Raw genomic sequence first — 27,690 nt, forward strand, 5'->3', positions numbered from 1 at the left:
ATACATAACTAATTTTAAAATAAAAGCTACTCAAATAGTATAAAGTAATATCATAAAAGTATAGTATCTGGGTTGTTAATTTGACGTGATATGGTTAGATTGTAAAACCATATTAAATGACTTTATATTTCTGTCATTTTAAAGTGAACATATTTTACGGTTAACGTATTATTGAATAAAGACAATTAAATTATTATTAAATTAAACTAAATCAACAGTTTATTCAGTAATTGAAAATTATGCTATATGTTACAAAAAAAATAAATCAGATAAATAAATAATTTACAAAAATATAAAAATGTTTAAAAATGAAAATAAAATAATTAAAAAGCTATTATTATAAAACACTTACTAAAAATGAAATCATAAAAAAATCATAAATAAAACAACAAATTAAACTGTTAAAAACACTTGAACTTAAACTATAAACATGAAATAATCAAATCACTTAAAAATGAATGCAAATGTATAAATAATAAATACAAAATGAAAATGTTAGACATGTTTCATTTTTAAATATAATAGTATAATAAAATATACATAATTACCATATGTATAATGAAACCATATTTTAAAAACATTGTATTAATAATATAATATAAAATATGAATGACAAATGATAATAATAATTAATAAAATATATAAAATATAATGTATTGGTATTGTGTAAAGCCGTATTAAACTATTATGGGATACTATGGGAATTACATGCTTTTTTATTCAAATGTTCTGTATTTTTAAAGTGAACACATAAGTAAATACACTTACTTTATATATCAAAATAAACTGGAAATTGTACAAACGCTTCTAAAGTGATTGTTTAAAACAAGCATTAATTTAAAAACATATTACTCTAGCTAAAGTATTTGTACCAATACTTCCTCGTCATCTCATAAATGTAAACATTTTTCAACAAAACAAAATAAAAATATATTTTTTCTTATAATCATACACTATCTGGTAAAAGGAAATTTTCTGTGCCTACACCCCTGTTCATGTCATCTGAATATCCACACAGATTTGACTAATATGATCTGACATTAACACTTACAGGCTGTTTCGTGGCACGTCGTCCTCCGTATCCCCGTCACATGACGCGCGTCTCTTTGATAGAGACGGTTCCCATGGTAACAGCTGCGTGTTGATGTCATCAGTGAATTTGTGAATGGAGACCAAGAGCTCAAACAACCTGTGCTGATCATACAGACGCAGCTCTCCTGGAGGAGAAAAAGCAAAGTGAACAGACACTGATGGACGTGATTAGAGAAAAACAGCCATTATGGAAGAGAGATGCGTGAGATTTGTTTCTCTGGGTTTCTGGGATTCAAACAAGACTTACTCTATGAGAAATTGAAGATGTATTTTTAAACATGAAATACTAACAAGTTATGCTCAAAGCACTTTTTAGGCATTTAAACCAAAGAGTAAAGGTGATTAGAAATGGTTAAATATATGCAACAATGGCAAGACTAAATCACACATCAGTATGGTTTTAAATATTGAACATATTATTAATACAAGTCAGTTAAACTTGCATAACAACTGGAAATATGTGATAATTCTTAAAATCAAGAGTGAGCTAACTTCAGAGTAAGGCTAAATAAAAAGTAGAGGGCTACGTAACAAGAATGATGGAGTTACATAAACATTAGCTGTGTGGTGGTGCAGTGTTGCCAAGTCCGTGGTTTTCCCGCAAATTTGGGCAACTTTAACACTGTTGCCATGGGTTGTTTTTCATGTACGCATGTTGAAGTGACCCCAATAATGTAATATTTAGCCCCTGGAATGCATATTTTACCAGGTGAACACTGCCAAAAAACTTGGCAAAAAACGATTTTTAACAGGAACTCTCTCACAATGCGATTGGGCTAGTTTTGAGTAGAATATGGGCGGGTTTTGTTGTGAAATCCTGGCAACCCCGCTGCGGTGGTCGGAGTTACACTGTGTTTGGTTGTACACCAATTACATTACTTGCCCACCTTGGCATAGTTTCAATACGACTGACTTTGTATTTAAAGGGGTGCTATTATGCTTTTTCACTTTTTGAATTTTAGTCAGTGTGTGGTGTGTATCTTTGGGCATTAAAAAGATCAACAAAGTTACAAATCTCAAAGTTCACTCCAAAGGGAGATATTTCGTTTTTTAAAAATCTCTTTTCAAGAGCTACAACGTTTGTTTTCCACATGCAATGTCATCTCAAGGCGGTCCATTAGAATATTAAATTAAATTCTGACTACGGAAATTCGAATTGTTGGGGGTGGGTAGGGACGAGGTGGAGGGACGCGCCACAGACGTGTGCAGTACAGGGGGTCGAAACACACGCTGAAGCCGCGATCTACGGTTGCCGCGTTGGAGCCGTAACGCGCCGCAGACGTGTGCAGTGTGTGGTAAGAGATTTATTCATCATACAGTGTAGATAGCTTCACTTGTAATGCGAGTGTTTTTTGAAATGCATAAACTTGCACTAGAATAGACTAGGTTAATTAGTGATGATGTTTTTTGATAATGGCTGCTTTTAGTCTTATGCTGGAGCTGGTTTCAGGCAATGAAACTAAGTATGTAAAATAATTAAATTGGCACGATAATATCATGTATCGGTGATCTCGCAGGCTGATGATAGGACCCAACACTACTGTAGCGTATTATTTACTCACCCTCCATGCATCCTAGGTGTATATGACTAGCTTCTTTCAGACGAATGCAATCGGAGTCTAATAAAGTCTAATAAAGTGCATCCATCCATAATAAAAACAGCCTCAAATGGCTCCAGGGCGTTTCCTTTAGCTAATCAATGCATTTTTGTAAAATATCCATATTTAAAATGTAAGATTCACTATTAATCTAGCTTGCGCTAACTGCTTTGACAAGGGCTGTGGCAGTACGGAAACACCGTCTAAGCTGTTCGCCAATCGCAATGCACTGGGATAGCTAACCAATCATAAAACAATTTCCTTTTTTTCGGGAGGCTGGCCTTTATTAAACCCAGAACTAATCAGCCTTTAGTGCCAGGCTGGGAGAGATGTATTGTAAATATGTAAATTATGTGAAAAATAATGCGTTTTTCGAACCACCAAGCATGAGAGCATATTCTAGTACACCCCCAAAACAAAATAAAGACTTTGAAAAAAAACATAACAGGATCCCTTTAAGACATTGTAAATTACTAATTATTACACTTTCATTTCTACAGTTATTCAAACTGTATGCGAATGAATTATTGACTATACAGAAAAAGCACAAAGAACATTTACATTATCAAATAACATCATCACTGACTATGACTGAGCATTCTCATTAAAAACTCCCGTTATAATCACTGAAGCTGCCCAAACTGTAGGACGAATGAATCTCTTACTTCATACTTACATCTGTACTCTATTGTATATGATGCAGGGTTGCCAGGTTTTCACAACAAAGCCCGCATAATTGCTACTCAAAATTAGTCCAATTGTGTTTTGGAGGGGGTCCCCCGGTAAAAATAGCATTCCAGGGGTAAAATACAAGTTTTTTTGGCAGGGTTCCCCTGGTAAAATTCACATTCCAGGGGGCTTAATATCACTTTTTATAGTTTGCTTTAACCAGCGGACATGAAAAACAAGCCACGGCAACAGTTTTAAAGTAGCCCAATTTTGCGGAAAGTCCACAGACTTGGCAACACCAATAAGGCGGGAGAATTTGCGCGTACACGGTGAACAAAGTAGCATTACAGCGATGACTCATCTGAACGCTTATGATTGGCTATTGCGTTCATAAGCTTATCAGAATCGTGTGTGATTGGTTAAAATGCGCAACGATGTAAAAACGTGCAAATAGAAAAATGTACATTTAAATTTAACGTTGCAATCGACACTTTTCGACATGTAACTGTCTCTATGAATGAGTCATTTGAATCATACACAATCGAATCGTTCCAAACCACCGATTCATTCAGAAACGCCACTACTGTACAGTACATTACTATTACGCATTACAAGTAACGTGAGTTGCGTAATCAGATTACCTTTTTCAAGTAACTAGTAAAGTAATGCAAAATATCAAATAAGTAACACCAGTTACTTTTTTTGTTTTTTCCATTTATTGATTGAAAGCTCTCCTGTCCCAGTATTGAGAGAAATCGGGAGTAAGATGTTACTTTAGTTCTAGAATAAATGTGAACATGCATTAATTCATCACAAAAAAACCCCATCAGATTCAGTATTCATCAAAATGAATAAAAACAGTGAAATGCAACTCAGAATATGTTAAACATGTTAAATAACATCAAAATATCCTTTACAAATACAGTTTTCTTTTATGTATTTAATCCCATTTTATTAACCAGTGTCTTTGCTGCTGACCTTCAATGATCCAGTTCAACCACACTAATAAGCAAAAATTACTCAAGATGAACTAACATTTGTTGTTCTTTTTCTAATTGCTGAAGAGTATTGAACAAAAGTAACGCAACACATTACTTTCAATAAAAAATAACTAAGTAACATAATTAGTTACTTTTTAGGGGAGTAACACAATACTGTAATGGATTACTTTTAAAAGTAACCTTCCCCAACACTGCTACAGTGTGCTAAAAACATTATTTATCTGAATATCATGTCAGTTATTGAACGTCAGTTAATTATTAAAGAAAATATTATGGTTACTAGTTACTTGGAAAAGTTACTTTTAAAAGTAATGCATTACAATATTGTGTTACTCCCTTAAAAAGTAACTAATTACGTTAGTTACTTTTTTACGGAAAGTAATGTGTTACGTTACTTTTGCGTTACCTTTTCAATCTGGGCAGGGCTTGCTTGTTTGTTTTTAATATAAAAAGTTCTGTCTTTGGCAAATGTAAAAGCCCTTTCAGACCAAAAGCCTCAGGCTGAAGGAAAAGTACATTTATGTCTTTACAATAGAACACAGAAGAAGAAAATTCAACACTCTTCAGCAATAAAAGTAAAAAGAAAAAAAAGAGAGTAATTCTTTGCTTATTATATCTTGAGTAATTTTTTCTTATTAGTATGGTTAATAAAATGGGATTAAATACATAAAGGATATTTGTATTATTTAACATTTAATTATTGCATGTTTGTGTCATGTTCTGAGTTGCATTTCACTGTATTCAATTTAAGGAATACTGAGTCAGTTGTTTGTGAGTGAGATGAATTAATGCATGTTCGCATTTGTTCTAGAACTAAAGTAACATCTTACTCCCGATTTCTCAGCTTTCAATCAATAAATGGGGGTGGGGGGAGTAACTGGCGTTACGTATTTGAAAAAGTAACTCAGATATTTTCTTGTAAATTTAAAAGTAATGCGTTACTTTAGTAGTTACTTGAAAAAAAGTAATCTAATTACATAACTCGCGTTACTTGTAATGCCTTGCCCCCAACACAGTGAGCATAAACTGTTATTTTGAACCTATTTAGGAAATCTTGGGGTAGTGAAACAACAATTCTAGAGCTCCTAAACAATATGTGTTGAGGAAAAACACAAATGTTGCGATAAAATATTCCACATTCTTTTGGGTCTCCCTTAAGAGGATCACTAAGTACGCATGCGCGTAGTACAAACGCTACCTATACGTGTCCTGACTGACTAGTGACATATACTACGCGCATGCGCAGTGCCGTCGGCGTTTCGGGGGGCGTTGCTGGCGTGCGGCAGAGGGGCGGGGCGGAGGTGGGTGTGTGGCTCAGCTGATACACGCATCCGCTGACTATCATCATCATCATCATCATCACCCGAGACCTGCTCCTGTCAAGATACACACCGCTCGGTTTTATGGACGCGACGCGACCGGCTCGGTGAATGAACGCGGCTGACGTGACGCGTGTCGCTGTCCGCGGTGCTGAAACAGTGAGTACGATCGCAGTCATGTGGATTTCGTACGCGAAACGACAGCGCTGTCGATGTGTGAAGCGACTGATTATAGAAGAATAGAGAGAGAGAGAAGCTCCACTATCACTGCGACTCACTCGACTGGAAGTAAACCAGTGAACGGACCTCCATTCTTTCTCTCAGATAAAGCAGCGAGGACGCATTATGTAATGCACTGATAGTGGGAAGGAGGGAAAAAGCAACCCATCTCCTGGTTTCCATCTTCATGGTGCGTCTTTGTTTGTGTGGAGAGCAGAAAATGGAGAGTGTATCTCTATTAAGATGCAGTGTTTTGATGCTCAAAGGGTGCTGCAGATCTCCATTCAGCTGTTAGATAACAACAGCACATGAAAGGCGATGCAATCTTTTGTGCAGGCACACAGGCTCAGGGTTTGGAGAGAGTTGCTAATCTGAGGTTTCACATGATTGTGCAACTTGTTGTGCGTTCGTTTTCATTAAGGTTCGAGGCCTTACGGAGCCCGTAAAAGTTTAACCGGATCTCACTTCACACACAAAGCCACACACACTCACCTCGTGGCCCATAACAAGCCGAGGTGCCAATGTAAATGTGCGTGTGAGATGTGTAAGTGAGAGAACAGATGAGGTAATGGCAAAGCACTGGAGTGTGAACCCCCTGTTGGCCGGTCATGGTGCTGCAGCTCATTGTGAGATCAAACAGCTTCTGTCTTTCATGGTGTGTTTTCATGCACATGGATGTCACGTTACCGGTGTCAAACACAAGCCTGGATCAATCTGGCTGCTGCTCACATGATGCTGATGCTAGCGTACGGTCGCTTGAACACACAGTTAGGCTTCGTTATAGTAAGTGCATTTGTTTATGTTGGGGATCATGCAAAAAAATCACTACTGCTGATGCACTGAAGCTCTCCATTGTTTTGCTCTTGTCTCCCCTACATCTGTCGAACCTTTCTGAGCAGTTTACAAATGTACTGGAGCACTTCTCAAGCTTTTTAATAATCAAATCGTTCCTATAACTATCAGAATATGTGATATTTGTACACTACTATTCAAGTGTTTGAGGTTTTTAATGAAGTTTTGATAAAAAATATAGTAAAAATTGTGAAATATTATTACTATTTCAAACAGCTGTTTTCTATGTGAATGTATGTTAAAATGTAATTTATTCCTGCAATCAAAGCTGAATTTTTAGCATCATTACTCCAGTCTTCACTGTCACATGGTCCTTCAGAAATCATTCTAATATGCTGATTTGCCACTCAAGAAACATTTATAATTATTATCAATGTTGAAAACAGTTGTGCTGCACAATATTTTTGTGGAAACTGTCATACATTTCATTTTTCAGGATTCACAGATGAATAGAACGTTCAAACGAACAGCGCTTATTTGAAATGGAAATCTTTTGTAACATTATAAATGTCTTTACTGTCACTTTTAAGCAATTTGATGTTTTCTTGATTAATACAAATATGAATTTTGTTCTTTTTTATTTTTAAATATGACCAACTCCATGGTTTTTACAAAATAATTGTGCAGCACAACTGTTTTCAAAATTGCTAATAATCATAAATGTTTGTTGAGCAGCAAATCAGCATATTAAAATGATTTCTGAAGGATCATGTGACACTGAAGACTGGAGTAATGATGCTGAAAATTCAGCTTTGATCACAGAAATCAATTACATTTTAAAAGATATTCATATAAAAAACAGCTATTTCAAATTCTAATAATATTTTACATTTTTTACTGCACTTTTAATCAAATAAATGCATCCTTGGTGAGCAGAAGAGGCTTCTTCCAAAAACATTAATTTAAAAAAATATCTTACCATCACCAAACTTTTAAACAGTGAAGTACAAAGATGCAAATAGTTAGATCCTTAATTGATCAAAAGTGACAGTAAAGACATTTATAATGTTGAAAAACATTTCTATTACCAGTAAATGCTGCTCTTTTGAAATTTGTTCATCAAAAAAACATTAACAATGTTGAAAATCAGCACAGTATTGAAGATTTTTGAAGCATCATATTTATTTGTTGAATAAGTTAAAAATAACAACATTTATTTGAAACAGAATCTTTTGCAAGGTTCTAAATGTCTATGTTTCTGATTAAAATGATTGAATCTTTAACCTCTGTTCTGCCGGCAGTGTCTGTCTGGAGGTCCGGCAGCTGTGCTGGCCCATGCGGAGGGTTGCGGCGTTGAGTGACGCTCTGGTTCCCCAGCATGGGCAGTGTAGGCAGCGGGGTGGCCGGTGAGCAGGAGTTTGCCATGAAGAGCGTGGGCACGCGCACCACCCTCCCTCGTGGCCCTCCCCTGTCCCGCCGCGGCCCCTCCGACCGCAGCTGCAGCGCCGAGCGCCTTCACGCACCTCCCTCCACCTCGGAGGGCTCCAGTGACGAACGGGGCGGGAGCAGCACCACCACGGATCGAGGCCACCTCAACATCGCCGCCTCTCGTCCCACCAACGGAGACGGGCTGGAGGGGAACGCCGCAGGCCGCCGGGACACACACAGAACCGGAGGAGGAGTGTCTCTGGATGCTTGTGGTAACATGCTGGGTCACGGCGCGGAGAAGAACCACGATGGTGCGGCAGCGGTAAAGGGGAGAGAGGGGAACAACAGCAAAAGAGACAGTCGCACGCCACCCAAGATCCTCACTGTGTCTGGGAAATTAGAGCAGGTATGACTTATGTTACTCCATTAATGGACTTTTAATGATAGTATAATGTGCAAAAGTTGGGTTCTGGAAGTAAAAATCTAATTCATGCTCTCCATAGAGCAAGTGATGTTTATTAAGTGTATTTATAATATTTAAATATGATTTTATCAAAAAAGATTTCAAGACTGACATGAGCTCAGAGCTTAAGAAATGATTTTTGCTTCTAAATCACATTAAAAACTACTAACATACCATAGAAATTCAAATTTAAAGCAAAAAACCTCAGGAATGACCACGTTTTCCCATTATGAACAGCATAATCAAACTACTTGCATGTTTGTACACTAGTTTTTGGTCAGTTATTTCTAAAAGAAGTCTCTTCTGCTCACCAAGGCTGCGTTTATTTGATCAGAAATTGATTATAAGAGTTAAACTGTAAAGCATCATTATTCCATGCTTCAGTGTCACATGATCTTTCAGAAATCATTCCAATATACTGATTTGCTGCTCAAGAAACATTTCTAATTATTAGCAATGTTGAAAACAGTTGTGCTGCTTCATATTTGTGACCCTGGATCACAAAACCAGTATTAAGTAGCACAGGTGTATTTGTAGCAATAGCCAACAAAACATTGTATGGGTCTAATTTATTGGTTTTTCTTTTATGCCAAAAATCATTAGGATATCAAGATCTCCATGTTCCATGAAGATATTTTGTAAATTTCCTACCGTAAATATATCAAAACTTTTGATATAGTAATATGAATTTAATAGTAATATGAATTTTTGATTGATAATATGCATTGCTATGAACTTCATTTGGACAACTTTAAAAGCGATTTTCTCAATATTTAGATTTTTTGCACCCTCAGATTGCATCTTCAAATAGTTGTATCTCAGCCAAATATTGTCCTATCCTAACAAACCATACATAAACGGAAAACGTTATTTATTCACATTGATATGATGTATAAATCTTAATTTAAAAAAAAACTGACCCTTATGACTGGTTTTGTGGTCCAGGGTCACATTTTTGTGGCAACTGTTATACATTTTGTTTTTCAGGATTCACAGATGAATAGAAAGTTTAAAAGAACAGCATTTATTTGAAATAGAAATACTTTGTAACATTATAAATGTTTTTACTGCCACTTTTGATCAGTTTAATGCATCCTTAAAGAATAAAAATATATATTTAAAAAAAAAAAAAGACCCCAGGCTCTTAAATAGTAGTGTATATTTTATAAATAACTTAAAATATAGTTTTTAATCAGTGAGTCAATAGTTTTAAATTATATTGTGTTTTTATTAATTTTTATTTAAATATTATTAATAAATGTAATAAAAATGTAATACATTTTATTTATATTTCATATAGTAGTTTTGATTTTATTGCATAATTCAGTTCATTCAAACAATTTAACCTCACATTTATGTTTTTGTTGCATATTTTAAAATAAATGTTTGATTTGAACCAAATGTTGAAATGAAACTCTTGATTTTTTCATGCATATGAAGAGAATAATTGGGAAAAATACTATGGATGGTCACTCTTGTGCTCAATTCATCAATTCCAATTACAGGTTATATTGGATAAAAGCATCGGCTCAATGAATGTATATCTATCAATATATATATATACAGAAACATGCTAGAAACATGCTGATAATCATGCTAAAAACATGTTAGTAACTTGTCAGTCATGCTAATGACATGCTAATAACTTGCTAATCATGTTAGAATCATGCTAGCAACATGCTAGAAATACGCTATCAACTTGCTAATCACAACATGCTAAAACATGCTAATAGCATGCTAATCATGCTAGAAGCATGCTAGTAACTTGCTAGTCATGCCAGAAACATGCTAACATGTTAAGCATGCTAGTAACATGTTAATCATGCTAGAAACAAGCTAGCAACATGCTAGTAACTTGCCAGTAACATGCCAGAAAAATGCTAACATGTTAAGCATGCTAGTAACATGTTAATCATGCTAGAAACAAGCTAGCAACATGCTAGTAACTTGCCAGTAACATGCCAGAAAAATGCTAACATGTTAAGCATGCTAATAATATGTTAATCATGCTGGATACAAGCTAGCAACATGCAAGTAACTTGCTAATCATGTTAGAAACATGCTAGCAACATGCTAGTAACTTGCTAATCAGGTTAGAATCATGGTAGCAACATGCTAGTAACTGGTTAATCATATTAACAACATGCTATCAACTTGCTAATCATGCTAAAATATGCTAGTAACTTGCTAGTCATTCTAGCAAACTGTTAGAAACATGCTAGCAACTTGCTAATCATGCTAGCAACATACTAGCAACTTGCTAATCATGCTAGAAACATGCTAACAACTTGCTAATCATGCTAGAAACATGCTAACAACATGTTAACAACTTGCCAATCATGCTAGAAACATGTTAGCAACATGCTAATAATGCTAAAACATGCTAGTCATGCCAGAAACATGCTAACATGTTAAGTATGCTAGTAACATGTTAACCATGCTAGAAAAATGTTAGAAACATTTTAACTACATTCTAATCATGCTGACAACATGCTAGTCATCTAATCTATCTATATAGAACTTAAAACGTCAAGCTTTTACAGCTGCTTTATACTTTTAGGCTAGGCTTTGTTTTGTTTTGACAAACTTTTTTATCTAGTTTATTATTATTAAATCCTGCTTTGTTCTACTCATTCAGAATAATTCTGCTCTGGTCCGGCCGTCCGCCTTCAAACCCGTCGTTCCCAAGAGTTTTCACTCCATGCAGAACCTGGTGGGTCAGTCTGGAAGTGGAGGACGATCTGCTGGAAGCGGTGGAGGATCTGACGCCCCACAGTCCCTCTGTGAGCAGGACAGTCCCGATCGAGACCCTTCGGGCGGAAACGACGGCCAGGGCGGCATGTCCGACTCGGGGAGGAACTCGTTGACCAGCCTGCCCACCTACGCGGGGCCCGGCATGGGCTACGGTCCCGCTCAAGCACTCGGTCCTCTCAGTGCCTCGACCAGCCACATCAACAGACTGAGCAGCACAGCGGCGCCGCTGGACAAAGCGGACAAACCCAACTATCAGAACGGCCTGAGCGTGTCTGACAGCGGACAGTCCTCCTCCGGGAAGAGCTGCTTATCATATCAGAGACTCTGTCATCTGACGGACACGAGCGCCACCGTCCAGCCGTCGCCCTCCACTGACGACATCATCCAGGACCTGGAGGACCGACTCTGGGAGAAAGAGCAGGAGGTGAGGGGCACATTCACACCCTTCTGTTGTCAGCTTGGCTTTGCTTGATTCTCCATAAATCTTTTGTTAAAATCATCAGTGAGTGCCAAATCGGATAAATCAGGATCTTTTGAGGAATGTTTGTTTCCAGAAGCTTTACTTTCATTGTTCCTCAGTGGAGGAATGATTCATCTCTCAATCATCATTAGACTGCATTGCATTATATGTTTGGATCATTTCAATCTCATTTTACTAAGACATATTATTGGAGATATAAAGTGAAAACTGATACTTGCATCATTTTATGTCTGTAACTGCTGTACTGTTATAAAAAAAAAAAAAAAAAAACATTGATTTACATTACAAGCATCAGAATTTCATCATATAAATAGCAGCATCTGCAGCAAATTCATACTTTGCTCAGTTTGAATCTCTGAATAAAACTGAGTTGTTTTTCCTCCATATTCTCACAATATCAGACTATATAAGCCATAAAAGCCTGTAAGTCAGTGTTAAGTAATGTAGTTAACTAATTTTAATAAATGAAATCTTATTTATCATTTTAATAAATGAAACCTTAAACTCTTAATTTCTTACAGTAGTAATTTGTTTTTTATATTTATTTATTTATTTAAAAAAAAAAACTATTGGAAAAAATTCTAAAAAGTATTCATTTCAAAAGCATCATCAAAAAGTTGTTCGATTTTTTAAAAATAATTATTTAGGTATTATATATGTTATTTGTTTTTTGTTTTTAATTCAAGAAAATAAAAGTGAATCTGGTTAAAAATAATTTAACATTTTAAGAAAATTATTTAAAATGATTAATATTACAAACTTACTTTTTTTTTCTAAAGTATAAAGTATATTATAAAGTATATTATAGTACAGGATAAACATTCCAACATTTTATTTTGGTCTATGGCCCTCAATTAGGTTTTGGAATCAGATTTATCTTTGGCCCTTCGTATTTAAAAGTTTGGACACCTAAACTAATATTTTGCTCAAAAATTAAGAATCTGATGTTTTTCCTTTCTACAGTGGAGCATAACAGTAAATACAAGAAATGTGAACTGTAATGGAGGGTCGTCAAACTCCAACCCTGACAAAAAAAAAGTAGCTATTTGTTATTTATTTATTTATTTATTTATTTATTTTTTGCTTTTGTATGTTTAAACCAGAGATGCACAAACCAGTTACAAAACGTTGTAACATTTTTTGGTTTTACTTTTTCATTGAATTCAGTCAATTTTATAAAAAAAAAAAAAAAAAAAAAGTATTAATTTTAAAAAACACTATATCAAAAACTTGTTTGATTTTTTAAAAATAGTTATTTAGTTATTATTTATGTTATTTAATTTTAAATTCAAGAAACACTAAAAGTGAATCTGTTTAAAAATAATTTAACATTTCAAGACAATTATTTAGAATTCTTAATATCAAAATTCTTATTTATTTATTTATTTATTTTCTAAAGTATACATTTTAATATAGTATGATTGGATAAAATGCAACATTCTATTTTGGTCTATGGCCCTCAATCAAGTTTTTGAATTATATTTATCTTTGGCCGTTTGTATTAAAATGTTGGGACACCTAAACTAATATTTTACTCAAAAATGAAGAATCTGTCAAAAAAAAATTATTCTTATATTTATAATTCTTATATTTTTCTAAAGTATACATTTTAATATAGTATAGTTCTTTCTGTCCAAAAAGTTTGGACAGCTTAATTAATATTTTACTCAAAAATGAAGAATCTGATGTTTTTCCTTACTTCAGTGGAACTTCACAGTAAATATAAGAAACGTGAATTGTAATGGAGGTCGAGGTTGTCAAACTCCAAACATGACCAAAATGTAAAAAAAAAAAAAAATTGTATGTTTAAACCAGATTTTTTTAATAGAATTATTTGATTTTTATTTTTGATGTTAAATATTTTTTAGTTTTTATAAGGAATGTTAACTGTAATGGAGGCTGTCAAACTCCAAACATGGCAAAAAAAAACCATCATAATTTCATAATGACATCTAAGAGCTATGATGGACAAAAATATTTTTCTTAAATAACACAAAGCAATGGCAGGCTGAAGGTGCTGAATACCCGTGATTCTTCCTCAGGTGATCCACATGCGACGTAACCTGGACCAGAGCGAGGCGGCCATCGTGCAGGTGTTTGAGGAGAAGCAGCGTGTGTGGGAGCGAGAGATGGAGGAGCTGAGGCAGAACTACGCCGGGCGGCTGCAGCAGGTCACGCACCGGGCCCAGCGTACACAGCAGGCCCTGCAGGCCCACATTGCCCGTCTGCAGCAGGACAAGGGCCGACTACAGGAGGAGATCAGCGCCCTGCTCGCCCAGAGAGAGGAGCTGGAGAGGAAGTGCCTGGATTACCGCAAGGAGCAGGCGGACATCCTGCCCCGCCTGGAGGAGACCAAATGGGAGGTGGGAGAAACGCACTCTTGTAAATAAAAAAGGTTCCACAAGAAGAAACCTTTTTACAGTGATGCCATAGAAAAACCATTTGTGGGTCCTCAAAGAACCTTTCAATGATCAGTTCTTAAAAGAACTCATTTTTCTTTGTTTACAGAATTTTATAAAAATCTAAAGAACCTTTTGTTAAATGTAAAGATTCAATGGTTGCTAAAGGTTCATCATGGAATCACAAATGCCAATAAAGAACCTTAACTTTTATAAAAGTGCAATGCTTACACCTGGGCTTACAACTGGGGTTCATGAGGGGTAAAAACTAGTAATTAAATCATAAAAATGCAACATTTAAATTAATCCTTTAAAAAAAACAAGAGCAAAATAAAACAAAAGTGTTGTTAAAATATTTTTATGAAACTATTTTCAAGGGGTTCGGCTGACAAAAACAATTTGTGAATCCCTGCTCTAGACATAAAGTAGCATATTTTATCTAAAAATGTCTGCTAAATGACTCATTTAGTGTAATGAGGACGCTGAGGCGGCGTTTGAATCCAATTGCGGAAGTTTATTACAAATGACAGCACACATAACGTGGAAGCAGGCAGAGGGTCGATCACCAGAAAAGCAGTCCAACAGCATACAACACATAAACGTAATCCAAGCAGCAGAGAGATAAAGCAGGCAGTGGGTCAAATACCGTGAAGTCAGTCCAGAAACAGCAAACAATCCAATAGGGGTAATCCGTAAACTCAAGAGTCCATAAAGCAAGGTAGCAACAGGTAATCCAACAGAGTAAATATAGAAACGCTCAGTAAGGCAGGTGAAACTGGCAATACTTCGCAACCTATGAAGCACATGGTCAGTCTTTAAATACTGCCAAACAGGAAGTGACAGTAGAAGCAGCAGAGGGAGCATGCAGGCAGTCCTAGGGTGAGGGCTCCCTCTGCTGGCTTGGCGTTACAGAATCCCCCCCTAGGAGCGACTCCTGGCGCTCAAAACAGCAATAGTCCAGGTGGGTGGGGGAACAGAGGCAAAACAGGGGGCGGGAGGGAGGGCCAGGTCCATGATGAGCAGGTGGGCCTGGATCGTGGAGCAGGGACAGACAGTGAAGTACTGGAGGACCTGGACCATGGAGCAGTGGCAGACAGTGAAGCACTGGAAGACCAGGGCCGTGGAGCTGTGGCAGACAGTGAAACCTTGGAGGACCTGGGCCGTGGAGCTGTGGTAGACAGTGGAACCCTGGAGGACCTGGGCCGTGGAACTGTGGCAGACAGTGGAACACTGGAGGTCCTGGGCCGTGGAGCAATAGCAGACCGTGAAACACTGAAGGGTCTGGGCCGTGGAGCAATGGCAGAGTAGGGGACCATGGTGGGGCAGGCAGAGCAGGTAGAGCTGGGAGCCATGGCGAGGCAGGCAGAGCAGGCAGAACAGGAAGCCATGGCGAGACAGGCAGAGCAGGCATAACAGGGAGCCATTGCAGGTCAGGCAGAGCAGGCAGAGCAGACAGGAGTAGAGATATCCACAGTGGGACTAGTGACATGCGTAGCAGAGCGGTGTGTACTTGAATGATTTCTTTGGCCTTCTTGATTGTGACATGGAAGGCAGAGAGTTCATCGTGGGACGCCGCCCCCATAGGAGGATCTACAGCTTGCGCTGACACCTCTGGGGGCATGGGCGCAGATGCTTGGGCAGGTGTAGCAGGGAAGTTATAAATGGCCTTCCTGGCCGTGACAGGACAGGCAGAGAGTCCTTGGGGAAACGCCGCCCCTTTAGGAGGTTCTGCAGCCGGAGCTGCTGCTTCTGGGGGCATTGGCGCAGACTCTTTGACAGAAGAGGCCTCTGGCGTAGACTCGTGGACAGGCGAGGCCTCTGGAGCAGACTCGTGGACAGGCGAGGCCTCTGGAGCACAGTGTGCAGCCCACACACTAAAGATGGCTACGGCCATTACAGGCAGCACAGTAGATAATGGGGTGTCTGTTGACCTTGAGGGTGCTGATGTTACGGGCTTGTGGCTTGGGAGCGTGGGCTCTGCGTGGCTTGGGAGTGTGGGCTCTGCGGGGTCAGCTGATACGTGAGGTGGCTTGAGAAGGTCAGAGGGGACCTGGTGAGATTCTGGTAGAACAACAGTTTTTTGACTTGACTCAGGAAGGCCTGCCGTGGCCGGACTTGACTCAGGGAGGCCTGCCGTGGCCGGGCTTGACTCAGGAGCAACAGCAGCAACCTGACTTGGCTCATGAAGAACAACTGTGGTGTGGCTTGGTTCAGGGAGATCAGCTGTGGCTTGACTTGGTTCGGGAATAACAGCAGCAACTTGACTTGGCTCATGAAGATCTGCTGTAACTTGGCTTGGCTCATGAAGATCAACTGTGACTTTGCTTGACTCAGGAACCACGGCTGTGACTTTGCTTGACTTGAGGGCTACAGCTATAGCTTTACTTGACTCAGGAGCAATAGCTGTAACTTGACTGGACTTCGGAAGAGCAGCTCTGACCTGACTTGACACAGGAAACACAGCTTTAACGTGACTTGACGCTGGAACAACAGCTGCAGCTTGACTTGATTGTGGAACAACAGCCGTGACCTGACTGGACTCGGAAACTTGACTTGACTCAGGAAACGCAGCTGTAACTTGACTTGACTTGGAAACTTGACTTGACTCGGGAAACACAGCTGCAACGTAACTTGGCTCAGGAACGACATGGCTTGGCTCAGGAACGACATGGCTTGGCTCAGGAACGACAGCTGTGACTTGGCTTGACTCGTGGGGCACAGCTGTGACTTGGCTTGACTCGTGGGGCACAGCTGTGACTTGGCTTGACTCGTGGGGCACAGCTGTGACTTGGCTTGACTCGTGGGGCACAGCTGTGACTTGGCTTGACTCGTGGGGCACAGCTGTGACTTGGCTTGACTCGTGGGGCACAGCTGTGACTTGGCTTGACTCGTGGGGCACAGCTGTGACTTGGCTTGACTCGTGGGGAACAGCTGTGACTTGGCTTGACTCGTGGGGAACAACAGCTGTATCTTGGCTTGGCTCGTGGAACACAGCTGTGACTTGGCTTGGTTCATGGGGAACAGCTGTGGCCTTGCTTGACTCTGTTGCTTGACTTGACTCTGTTGCGTGACCGGGCTCTGTAGCTCGACCGGGCTCTGTAGCTTGACTTGACCCTGGAACTGGACTTGACTTGGAAGCCTGACTGGCTCTGGGAAGGCGGCCATCTTGTGGACTGGCTCTGGGATGGCGGCCATCTTGTGGACCGGCTTGGAGATAGCAGCCATCTTGTGAGCTGGTTGTAGGAGGGTAACCATGACAGGTGCAGACTCCGGACAGGCAGGCATGGCGTGAGCAGGCCCTGGAGCGGCAGGCATGGCGTGAGCAGGCCCTGGAGCGGCAGGCATGGCGTGAGCAGGCCCTGGAGCGGCAGGCGTGGCGTGAGCAGGCCCTGGAGCGGCAGGCGTGGCGTGAGCAGGCTTTGGCTTGATGGATGTGGCTTGAACAGGCTGTGGTGTGGTGGTTACTGTGGGATTGCGGGGTCCCTCGTCCGCAATCCCAACAGTGTATGGTGATCCGCTTAAGAGCAGGGCATGATCGATATATTTCTCCAGTGACCAACAAATTTTCCCCCCTGGCAGAATTGAACTAATGGGCTTGTTTAACCCAAAACGAAAAAAGTCCTTTAGTGCCACATCATTAAAATCCACTAGATGACACAGTCCACAAAAATCCTCAACATACTCCTCTATGGTCCTGTCGCCTTGACGAAGGCAGATGAGACGAGATACTGCTGGGTTCATGATTTGTTGTGTTGTGTATGCTGTAACTTCCGCTGGATTCAGGGGAGGCGAAGTATTCTGTAATGAGGATGCTGAGGCGGCGTTTGAATCCAATTGCGGAAGTTTATTACAAATGACAGCACACATAAACGTGGAAGCAGGCAGAGGGTCGATCACCAGAAAAGCAGTCCAACAGCATACAACACATAAACGTAATCCAAGCAGCAGAGAGATAAAGCAGGCAGTGGGTCAAATACCGTGAAGTCAGTCCAGAAACAGCAAACAATCCAACAGGGGTAATCCGTAAACTCAAGAGTCCATAAACAAAGCAAGGTAACAACAGGTAATCCAACAGAGTAAATATAGAAACGCTCAGTAAGGCAGGTGAAACTGGCAATACTTCGCAACCTATGAAGCACATGGTCAGTCTTTAAATACTGCCAAACAGGAAGTGACAGTAGAAGCAGCAGAGGGAGCATGCAGGCAGTTCTAGGGTGAGGGCTCCCTCTGCTGGCTTGGCGTTACATTTAGCCAGAGTTTTTATGGCATTTTATGGTAGTTTACTCTAACCTTATGTACCAGTTATGTAACAGTAGCCAGTCTACGTTTGGAATAATTAAGATTTGTTAATGTTAACGCTCACCCCAAGGCTGAATTTGATTAAAAATAAATATATAAATAACAGTAATATTGTGAAATATTGTTACAATTCAAAATATTTATTTTCTTTTGTAACATATTATAAAATGCAATTTATTGCTGCGATCATTGTTAAAAACAATTGTGCTGCTTCATATTTTTTAAACAAAATATTGGTTTTAAATAAAGAAAATAATATTTGTATTATATTTAATATTTGACACATTAAATTGATCAAAAGTGATGGTAAAGACATTTATCATGTCTCAAAACATTTCTATTTCCAATAAGTGCTGTTCTGTTTAACTTTCTATTCATCTTTGAATCCTGAAAAATAAAAAGTGTCATGGTTTCCACAAAAATATTGTACAGCACAACTGTTTTCTACATTGCTAATAATCAGAAATGTTTGTTGAGCAGCAAATCAGCATATTAGAATGATTTCTGAAGGATCAAGTGACACTGAAGACTGGAGTAATGATGCTGAAAATTCAGCTTTGATCACAGATATTCACATAGAAAACAGTTATTTTCAATTCTAAAAATATTTAATATGTTTACTCTTATTTTTAATCAAATAAATGCAGCCTTGTTACGCAGAAAATACTTTTTTCAAAAAAGAAAAAAAATCATCTGAGTATTTCAAGTAAACAATTTAAGTTCATGAACTGATTTATATGGATGACTTCAAAAGTCATAATTATGAATTAAAAGTAATTACGAGATTAAAAGAATTTATGACTTAAAAAGTTGAAATTATGACTTAAGTCGTAATTACAAAATAAAAAAGTCAAAATTGTGAGATAAAAGATAAAGTCAAAATTATGACTTAAGTCACAATTACGAGATAAAAAGTTGAAATTATGATATAAAAAGTCAAAACTATGACTTACTTAAGCCATAATTACGAGATTAAAAACTTAAAAAGTTGAAATTCAGGATAAAAAGTTGATATTATGACATAAAAAGGTCGAAATTACGACATAAATTGAAATTATAAAATAAAAAGACAAAATTATGACTTAAGTCACAATTGTGAGATAAAAAGTCGAAATTATGAGATACAAATTTGAATTTATGAACTAAAAAGTAGAAATTTTGAAAAAGTCGAAATTATGAGATAAAACATTGAAATTATAACTTAAAACAATTATGAGATAAAATGTCATTTTATCATAAAATGACTTTTTATCTCATTTTTATGTCAAACATAATTATGATACATATATATACAGTATATACACTACCGTTCAAAAGTTTGGGGTCAGTAAGACTTGTAATAGTCTTTAAAGAAGTCTCTTATGCTCATCAAGGCTGCATTTATTTGATTAAAAATATAGAAAAAAAACAGTAATATTGCAAAATGTTTTTACAATATAAAATAATGTTTTTTTATTTTAACATACTTTAAAATAGAATTTATTCCTGTGATGAAAAGCTGAATTTTTATCAGCTGTTACTCCAGTCTTAGGTGTCACATGATCCTTCAGAAATCATTCTAATATGCGGATTTATTATTAGAATGATCAGTGTTGGATAATATCAACAGTTGTGCTGCCAAATATTTTTTGGAACCTGTGATTTTTTTTTTTCAGGATTCTTTCATAAATAACAAGTTTAAAAAGTACAGTGTTTATTCAAAATATAAATATTTTATAACAATGTAAATTATTTATTATTAACTTTATACTATATTAACTATACTATATTAACTTAATACATCCTTGGTGAATAAAAAATACATCCTTGGTAAAAAAAAAAAAAAAAAAAAGAAACAATAAAAATGTACTGACCCCAAACTTTTGAACGGTAGTGTGTATATATATATATATATATATATATATATATATATATATATATATATACACACACACACACACACACACATATATATTATACACGTTCTACCCCAAGAATATGCTTAACATGCAACTCAGTGCATTGCGTTCATTTTTTGGGGTATATTCTGCTTGTCTGTAAATGTTATATGATTTATTAATAAGATGTGTACTGAACTTGGTCCTCCAAACTGTTATAAGCCAAGTTAATTTGTTCTGGAATGTCCCATTTATCATCTTGTGACCAATGTGTTTATAAAGTCATTAAGTCAATTTCAACTTGTAATATCATAATTTATATTTTTTATCTTTTTAAAGATAAAAAGTCGACAATATAAGTCATCATTTTGACTTTTTATCATAATTATGACTTTTAAAGTCATAATTTCGTCTTTGTATCTCGTAATTATGTCATAAGTATGTCATAATGTCAACTTTTTAAGGTATGATTTTTTTTTCTTACGTGGGGGAAATGGGCTTCCATAAATTTAGACTAACAGCAACATAGAAACTAAACAAAACAACACAGCGTATGAGACTTGCTTTGCATTTGCTTTGTGTTGCACAGCTGTGTCAAAAGGCGGGCGAGATCTCTCTGCTGAAGCAGCAGCTGCGGGAGAGTCAAAATGAGGTGACGCAACGGGCCGGAGAGATGGTGGCCCTCAGGGGTCAGCTAAAGGAGCTCAACGCCCAGCTGAAGGAGCGCGAGGAGACCATGATCGGCCTGAAGGACTCGTACACCAACAAGAGCCGCGAGCTGGAGAGATGTGAAGGAGAACTGAAGAGAACGCTGACAGAGGTGTGCATAAACACACACACTCTCATATCCAATGTATCACTCTTACTATGATCCTGACTGAAGTAACTGAAGTTACTCTATTAACGGAGTGTTTTGGTTGTAATATAGAGTGCATCAGTTGGGTTCTGCAAGTAAAATCACCTCCATGTTATATAAAAATGTCTGCTAAATGACTGCTTAGGAGCTTTACTTTAACTTTATGCACAGTTGAGGTCAAAAGTTCACATCCCCCTTTCAGAATCTGCAAATTGTTAATTATTTTTAAAAGGAATCATACAAAATGTATGTTATTGTTTATTTAGTACTAACCTGAATAAGATATTTCACATTAAAGATGTTTACATGTAGTCCACAAGAGAAAATAATAGTTGAATTTTTAAAAATGACCCTGTTCAGAAGTTTACATACATTTGATTCTTAATACTGTGTTGTTACCTGAATGACCCACAGCTTTTTTTTTTTTTTTTTGTTTACTGATGAGTCCCTTGTTTGCCCTGATCAGTTAAATTGCCCGCTGTTCTTCAGAAAAAAAATCATTTTTTTTGGTTTTCCAGCATTTTTATGTTTTTGAATCCTTTCCAACAATGACTGTACGATTTTGAGATCCATCTTTTCACACTGAGGACAACTGAGGAACTCATGTGCAACTATTACAGAAGGTTCAATCACTCACTGATGCTCCAGAAAGAAAAAACATGCATTTAGAGCCAGGGGGTGAAAACTTTTGGAATTTAAAGATCAGGGTAAATTTAACTTATTTTGTCTTCTTGGAAACATGCATGTATCTTCTGTAGCTTCTGAAGGGCAATACTAAAATGAAAAAAAATATGATATTTATGCAAAATAAGAAAAATGTACATATCTCCATTCTTTTCAAAAGTTTTCACCCCCTGCTCTAAATGCATGTTTTTTCCTTCTGGAGCATCAGTGAGCATTTGAACCTTCTGTAATAGTTGAATATGAGTCCCTCATTGTGAAAAGATGGATCTCAAAATCATACAGTCATTGTTGGAAAGGGTTCAAATACCCAAAAATGCCGGAAAACCAAAGAAAAGGACTTTTTTCTGAAGAACAGCAGGCAGTTTAACTGTTCAGGACAAACAAGGTCATGAAGAACTATCATTAAACTAAAAATCACAGCTGTGGGTCATTCAGGTAACAACACAGTATTAAGAATCAAGTGTATGTAAACTTTTGAACGGGGTCAGTTTTATAAATTCAAGTATTATTATCTCTTGTGAAATATCTTATTCAGGTCAGTACTAAATAAACAACAACATGGATATTGTATGATCCCTCCTATTTTGGTAAAATAACATTTTGCAGATTATGAAAGAGGGATGTAAACTTTTGACCTCAACAATGTTGAGGGTAACGCATTACAAGTAACACATGTTAAGTAATCAGATTACTTTTCCCAGTAACTAGTAAAGTAATGCATTACTTTTTAATTTACAAGAAAATATCTGCTAGTTAATTTGTTTTCCCATTTATTGATTGACAAGTCTCCTGTCGGGAAATTGGGAGTAAACATGATGTTACTGTAGTTCTAGACTAAATGTGGACATGCATTAATTCATCTCAATGATTCAGAATAAAACAGTGAAATGCAAACTCAGAATATGATGCAAACCTGCAATAATTAAATATATTTAGTAAAACAAATATCCTTTTTGTATTCAATCCTGTTTTATAAACCAATGTCTTTGCTGCTGACCTTCAATGTTCCAATTCAACCATATGAATAAGCAAAAATTACTTTAGATTAACTAAAATTTGTGCTTAATCTTTTTATTGCTTAAGAGTCCTTCCTGCATGAATGTACTTTTCTTAAAGTAACATGCCTAAGGTGAATTCATTTCACTTTTGGTGTGAAAGGGCTTTTACGTTTGCCAAAATTTGAATTTTTTATATTAAAAACAAAGAAGCAAGCACTGACCAGATTTAAAAAGTAACGCAAAAGTAATGTAAAGTTCTAATTACTGAAGTTTAATGCTAAAGTCATATTATAATACTTGACTAACTGATGCTATGTGTACGTTTAGATATTTAAAAAACTGTGCCATTAAAGGAGAAGTCCACTTCCAGAACAAAAATTTACAGAATGTACTCAACCCCTTGTCATCCAAGATGTTCATGTCTTTCTTTCTTCAGCTGTAAAGAAATTATGTTTTTTGAGGAAAACATTTCAGCATTTTTCTCCATATAATGGACTGCTATGGTGCCCCGAGTTTGAACTTCCAAAATGCAGTTTAAATGCAGCTTCAAACGATCCCAAATGCGGTTGTAAACAATCCCAACTGAGAAAGAAGGGTCTTATCTAGTGAAACGATCAGTTATTTTAAAAAAATACAATTTAAATACTTTTTAATCTCAAACGCTCGTCTTGTCTTGCTCTCCCTGAACTCTGTGTATTCTGACTCAAGACAGTTAGGGTATGTCGAAAAACTCCAATCGTATTTTCTCCCTCAACTTCAATAATCATTTCAGAACCGTCCTACATCGTTGCAGAAGTACCGACCCAGTCTTTGCAAAGTGAACATGCGAAGAAGATCAAACACCCTTAAAAAACAAGGTTAAACAGCAATATAAAGCAATTTTGAAGTTGAGGGAGAACATGAGATATGAGTTTTTCGACATACACTAACTGTCATGAACCAGAAAAAAAAGTTCAGGTAGAGTAAGACAAGATGAGCGTTTTACATTAAAAAGTATATAAATAAGACACTTCTTCCTCAGCTGGGATCGTTTACAACCACATTTGGGATCGTTTGAAGCCGCATTTAAACTGCATTTTGGAAGTTCAAAATCGGGGCACCATACCAATGCATTATATGGAGAAAAATATGACAAGGGGTGAGTACATTATCTGTCAATTTTTGTTGTGGAAGTGGACTTCTCCTTTAAGCTTATGTATCCTATGTATGTATGTGTATATATATATTCATATACAGGGGTTGGACAATGAAACTGAAACACCTGGTTTTAGACCACAGTTAGTATGGTGTTGGGCCTACTTTTGCGGCAAATACAGCATCATTTCGTCTTGGGAATGAAAAATACAAGTCCTGCACTGTAGCCAGAGGGATTTTGAGCCATTCCTCTTGAAGAACAGTGGCCAGGTCACTACATGATGCTGGTGTAGGAAAACATTTCCTGACTCGCTCCTCCAAAACACCCCAAAGTGGCTCAGTAATATTCAGATCTGGTGACTGTGCAGGCAATGGGAGATGTTCAACTTCACTTTCATGTTCATCAGACCATTTTCTCACCAGTTTTGTTGTGTGTATTGGTGCATTATCATCCTGATACACGGCATCACCTTCAGGGTACAATGTTTGAACCACTGCTTCCATTGTCCTTATTTGTAAGTCGCTTTGGATAAAAGCATCTGCAAAATGACTAAATGTAATGTAATGCAATTTGACATATTTGAACATTTTTTAAAAAGTAACACAATAGTTACTTTCCTAGTAATTAGTTACTTTTATAATGATGTAACTCAGTTACTAACACAGTTACGATTTGTGAGAAGTAACTAGTAACTATAACTAATTACTTTTTTAAAGTAACATGCCTAACACTGGTTCTATGTGAATGTCTGTTAAACTGTAATTTATTTCTGTGATCAAATCTGATTTTTCAGCATCATTACTTCAGTCTTCAGTGTCACATGATCCTTCAGAAATCATTCTAATATGCTGATTTGCTGCTCAAGAAGCATTTCTGATAATTATTTCAGCACATACCGTTTGGTTTGTTTCTGCAGGTGTCAATGTTGCGTGACAAGCTGGTGGTGTTCGAGGCCGAGGTTCTGGGTCTCAAGCGGGCTCTGAGCGAGCTGAGCTGCAGGAACGATCACGCCGTGTGTCTGAGCGGCATCAGCGGCAGCAGCAGCTTACCGTGGGCTGGCCTGCACTCGCCCCGCACGCCCGAACCCCTGACCGCGCTCACGCCGCTCAGCGCCACTGTCGACAGCTTCCTCAGCCTGCAAAGCGATGAGGCCAAAGCGCAACGGCAGGAGGCGGGAGAGCTGCGGCGGCAGCTGGAGCGACTGCAAGGTGAGCTGCACCTAGAGCGACAGCAGCGAGAACGACAGGCGCTCACCTTTGCTCAGGAGCGCCACACCTGGCAGGACGAGAAAGAGCGCGTGCTGAAGTATCAGGCGCAGCTGCAGCTCAGCTACGTGGAGACGCTGCAGAGGAACCAGGCGCTGGAGGAGCGAGTGGGGCAGTTGGGAGCCAAACTGTCCACGTCGCCCGGATCGCCGCCGCCCATCAGCCTCTCCATCCCCGTCCCGGTGACCGTCACTCTGTCCCCGACCGCGGACGATCCCAAACCGCCCGTCCTGCATCAGCTGGCGCCTCCGTGGCCGGGACCTTCTCGCTTAGAGCGGATCGAGTCCACGGAGATTTAGACGTGAGACAATCGGCGTGAGACTGTTCTGTGCAAAGAGCCGAACGCACTAGAGAGGGCCGAGATCAGCCTGTGTTACTGCAACAGATGAAAGAAGAATGCAGTTAGGAATCAAAAGTGGTGCACATTTCTCCAGCTTTTAAACCCGACTTTTGACATCTCTTTTGGTCATCAGTGATATGGAGGGGAAACATTTTGCTAGTCTGTGTTGGCCGTATGGTACTGGTCAAAAGTTTGGAATAATTTTATTAATGTTTAAGAAGTCTTTTCTGCTCACCAGGGCTGCATTTATTTGATCAGAAATACAGTGAAATATTAAAAATTTTCAATGGAAGCTTGTTTCCGCCATTGATTAAAAAAATAAATTAATGTAATCACAACATTTCTTGCAATTCAAACTTTTTCCTTAGAATTGTGAAATAAAATGTTGCAATTGTGGAAGCAAGCTTCCATAGTGTTCTATGTGAATGTCTGTTAAAATGTACTTGAATGCTGGGATCAAAGCTGAATTTTCAGTGTGAATCCCCTCCGAAGTTCCAATCTGAATCAAATGATTTGTGAACCCCCTCCTCCAAAATATGTTTTAATATAAATCAAATGAGTCACGACCCCCCCCATAAGCTCTGATCTGAATCAAATGTTTCGCAAACCTACTCCGATGTTCCGATCTGAATCAAATGATTCACAAACCTCCTCCTCCAAAATATGTTTTAATATGAATCAAATGAGTCATGACCCCCTCAGAAGTTCTGATGAGAATCAAATGATTCGCAAACCCCCTCAAAAATCCCGAACTAAATCAAATGACTCTCAAATGTTGGAGAGACTCTGAGAGTTGCTGCTATGTTCTGACGTGACGTCGCGGTGTGTTGTGGGTAGACAGGCAGGCTGTGAATATGATGGTTATTTATGTGAAATCGTTATTTCCAGTATACCAACATATTGCGTGTGAATATTTTGAAAAGATGAAAATTATTGTTATTTCATCGTTCTGATTATTGTGAATAAAGCCGATATTTTAGCTTTGTTTTTCCTGTATCATGACATGTAATACTTTTCACTGATGAAATGGTTCAAATGCATCAACAGTTTCCAAAACCATATTCCTTTCGATGTAGTTCTGATGTAATTATTTGATTTGATGATGTAATTAATTGATTTAGAGATCAAATGCTATGTTTTTATACTTCTATTGTTTGTATTTATGTTACTGTAATGACTTGCGTAAAAGCATATCCGGTCAAAAACACATTAAATGATAAAGACACGAATCAATCAGCATAGTCCTTTTTTGAAATGTCTGAAAAGAAAACATTTTGTGTATTAAGGGCGTAGGTTTAATTTTGGCATTGGTATTTCATTATTCAAAATTATTGTTAGGAACAGTTTAGTGTCTGGATACTGGTAGGGACATGTCATAGCATCTACTAAACTCTACACCCTTGAAAATGATAGAGGTTAAACAACAGTTCATCCGAATTTCACAATAAGCTGGATGTAAATTTAGGTCAGACACTAAAGTGAGTTGTTGTTTTTGTCGCTTCTTAGGAAAATTCATTCACTTCTTTTGGCAATAAACCAGACAGAGAAATTTTGTTTACATTTCTTAAATGTTCATCCGATCTCATTTAGTAAGTGACTTTTCTTTCTGTTTTAAAGATGTTTTCTTTAGACTGTTTGAGTACCCAAAAGAGAATACAGGATAATATAAATACAACTTATTGTTAATTTGTTTCCTGCTAGCTAAATTTCACATACATAAAAAATTTACTAGCTCTAACCACACTAAACTTATTCAATATTGATCTAAACAAGTATATGGACATTTTTTATACTAAATAAATAAATAAAATTAATTAATTAATTAAAAAATGGTTACTACACCTTTACTATAATAAAACCATGGTTAATTTTCGTAATGTATTTCAAATGATTCGCGAACGCCCTCCAAAGCCTCGAACTACATCAAATGATTCGCGAACCCACTCCGAAGCCCCGAAATACATCAAATGATTCGCGAACCCCCTCCGACATCCCGACCTACATCAAATGATTCGCGAACC

At 37.6% G+C, this 27,690-nt stretch overlaps 1 protein-coding gene across 2 annotated transcripts; it reads left to right on the top strand.

Annotated features, from left to right (window-relative positions):
* Positions 1-5,673: 5,673 nt before the first annotated feature.
* Positions 5,674-26,436, top strand: lzts3b (leucine zipper, putative tumor suppressor family member 3b). 2 transcript variants are annotated; one of them, XM_051116778.1, is made up of 6 exons: positions 5,674-6,088; positions 7,992-8,524; positions 11,220-11,759; positions 13,859-14,179; positions 20,981-21,211; positions 24,981-26,436. In XM_051116778.1, exons 2-6 carry the CDS (start codon positions 8,069-8,071, stop codon positions 25,626-25,628), a joined length of 2,196 nt encoding a protein of 731 aa, XP_050972735.1. In that variant the 5' UTR covers positions 5,674-6,088; positions 7,992-8,068; the 3' UTR covers positions 25,629-26,436. The 2 variants fall into 2 exon arrangements, with proteins under 2 accessions (XP_050972735.1, XP_050972734.1); XM_051116777.1 differs by having other exon boundaries at positions 5,674-5,838.
* The last annotated feature ends 1,254 nt before the right edge of the window (positions 26,437-27,690 follow it).

This window comes from Labeo rohita, chromosome 8, assembly GCF_022985175.1.
Source record: "Labeo rohita strain BAU-BD-2019 chromosome 8, IGBB_LRoh.1.0, whole genome shotgun sequence".
Taxonomy (NCBI): Eukaryota; Metazoa; Chordata; class Actinopteri; order Cypriniformes; family Cyprinidae; genus Labeo; species Labeo rohita.

What these genes read in the sequence shown, in the direction of transcription:
- lzts3b (XM_051116778.1), top strand. Translation starts at nt 8,069, where the DNA reads ATGGGCAGTGTAGGCAGCGGGGTGGCCGGTGAGCAGGAGTTTGCCATG. An exon ending in TGGAGGAGACCAAATGGGAG is followed by an intron (nt 14,180 to 20,980) that starts GTGGGAGAAACG and finishes TGTGTTGCACAG; the next exon opens with CTGTGTCAAAAGGCGGGCGA. An exon ending in TGAAGAGAACGCTGACAGAG is followed by an intron (nt 21,212 to 24,980) that starts GTGTGCATAAAC and finishes TTGTTTCTGCAG; the next exon opens with GTGTCAATGTTGCGTGACAA.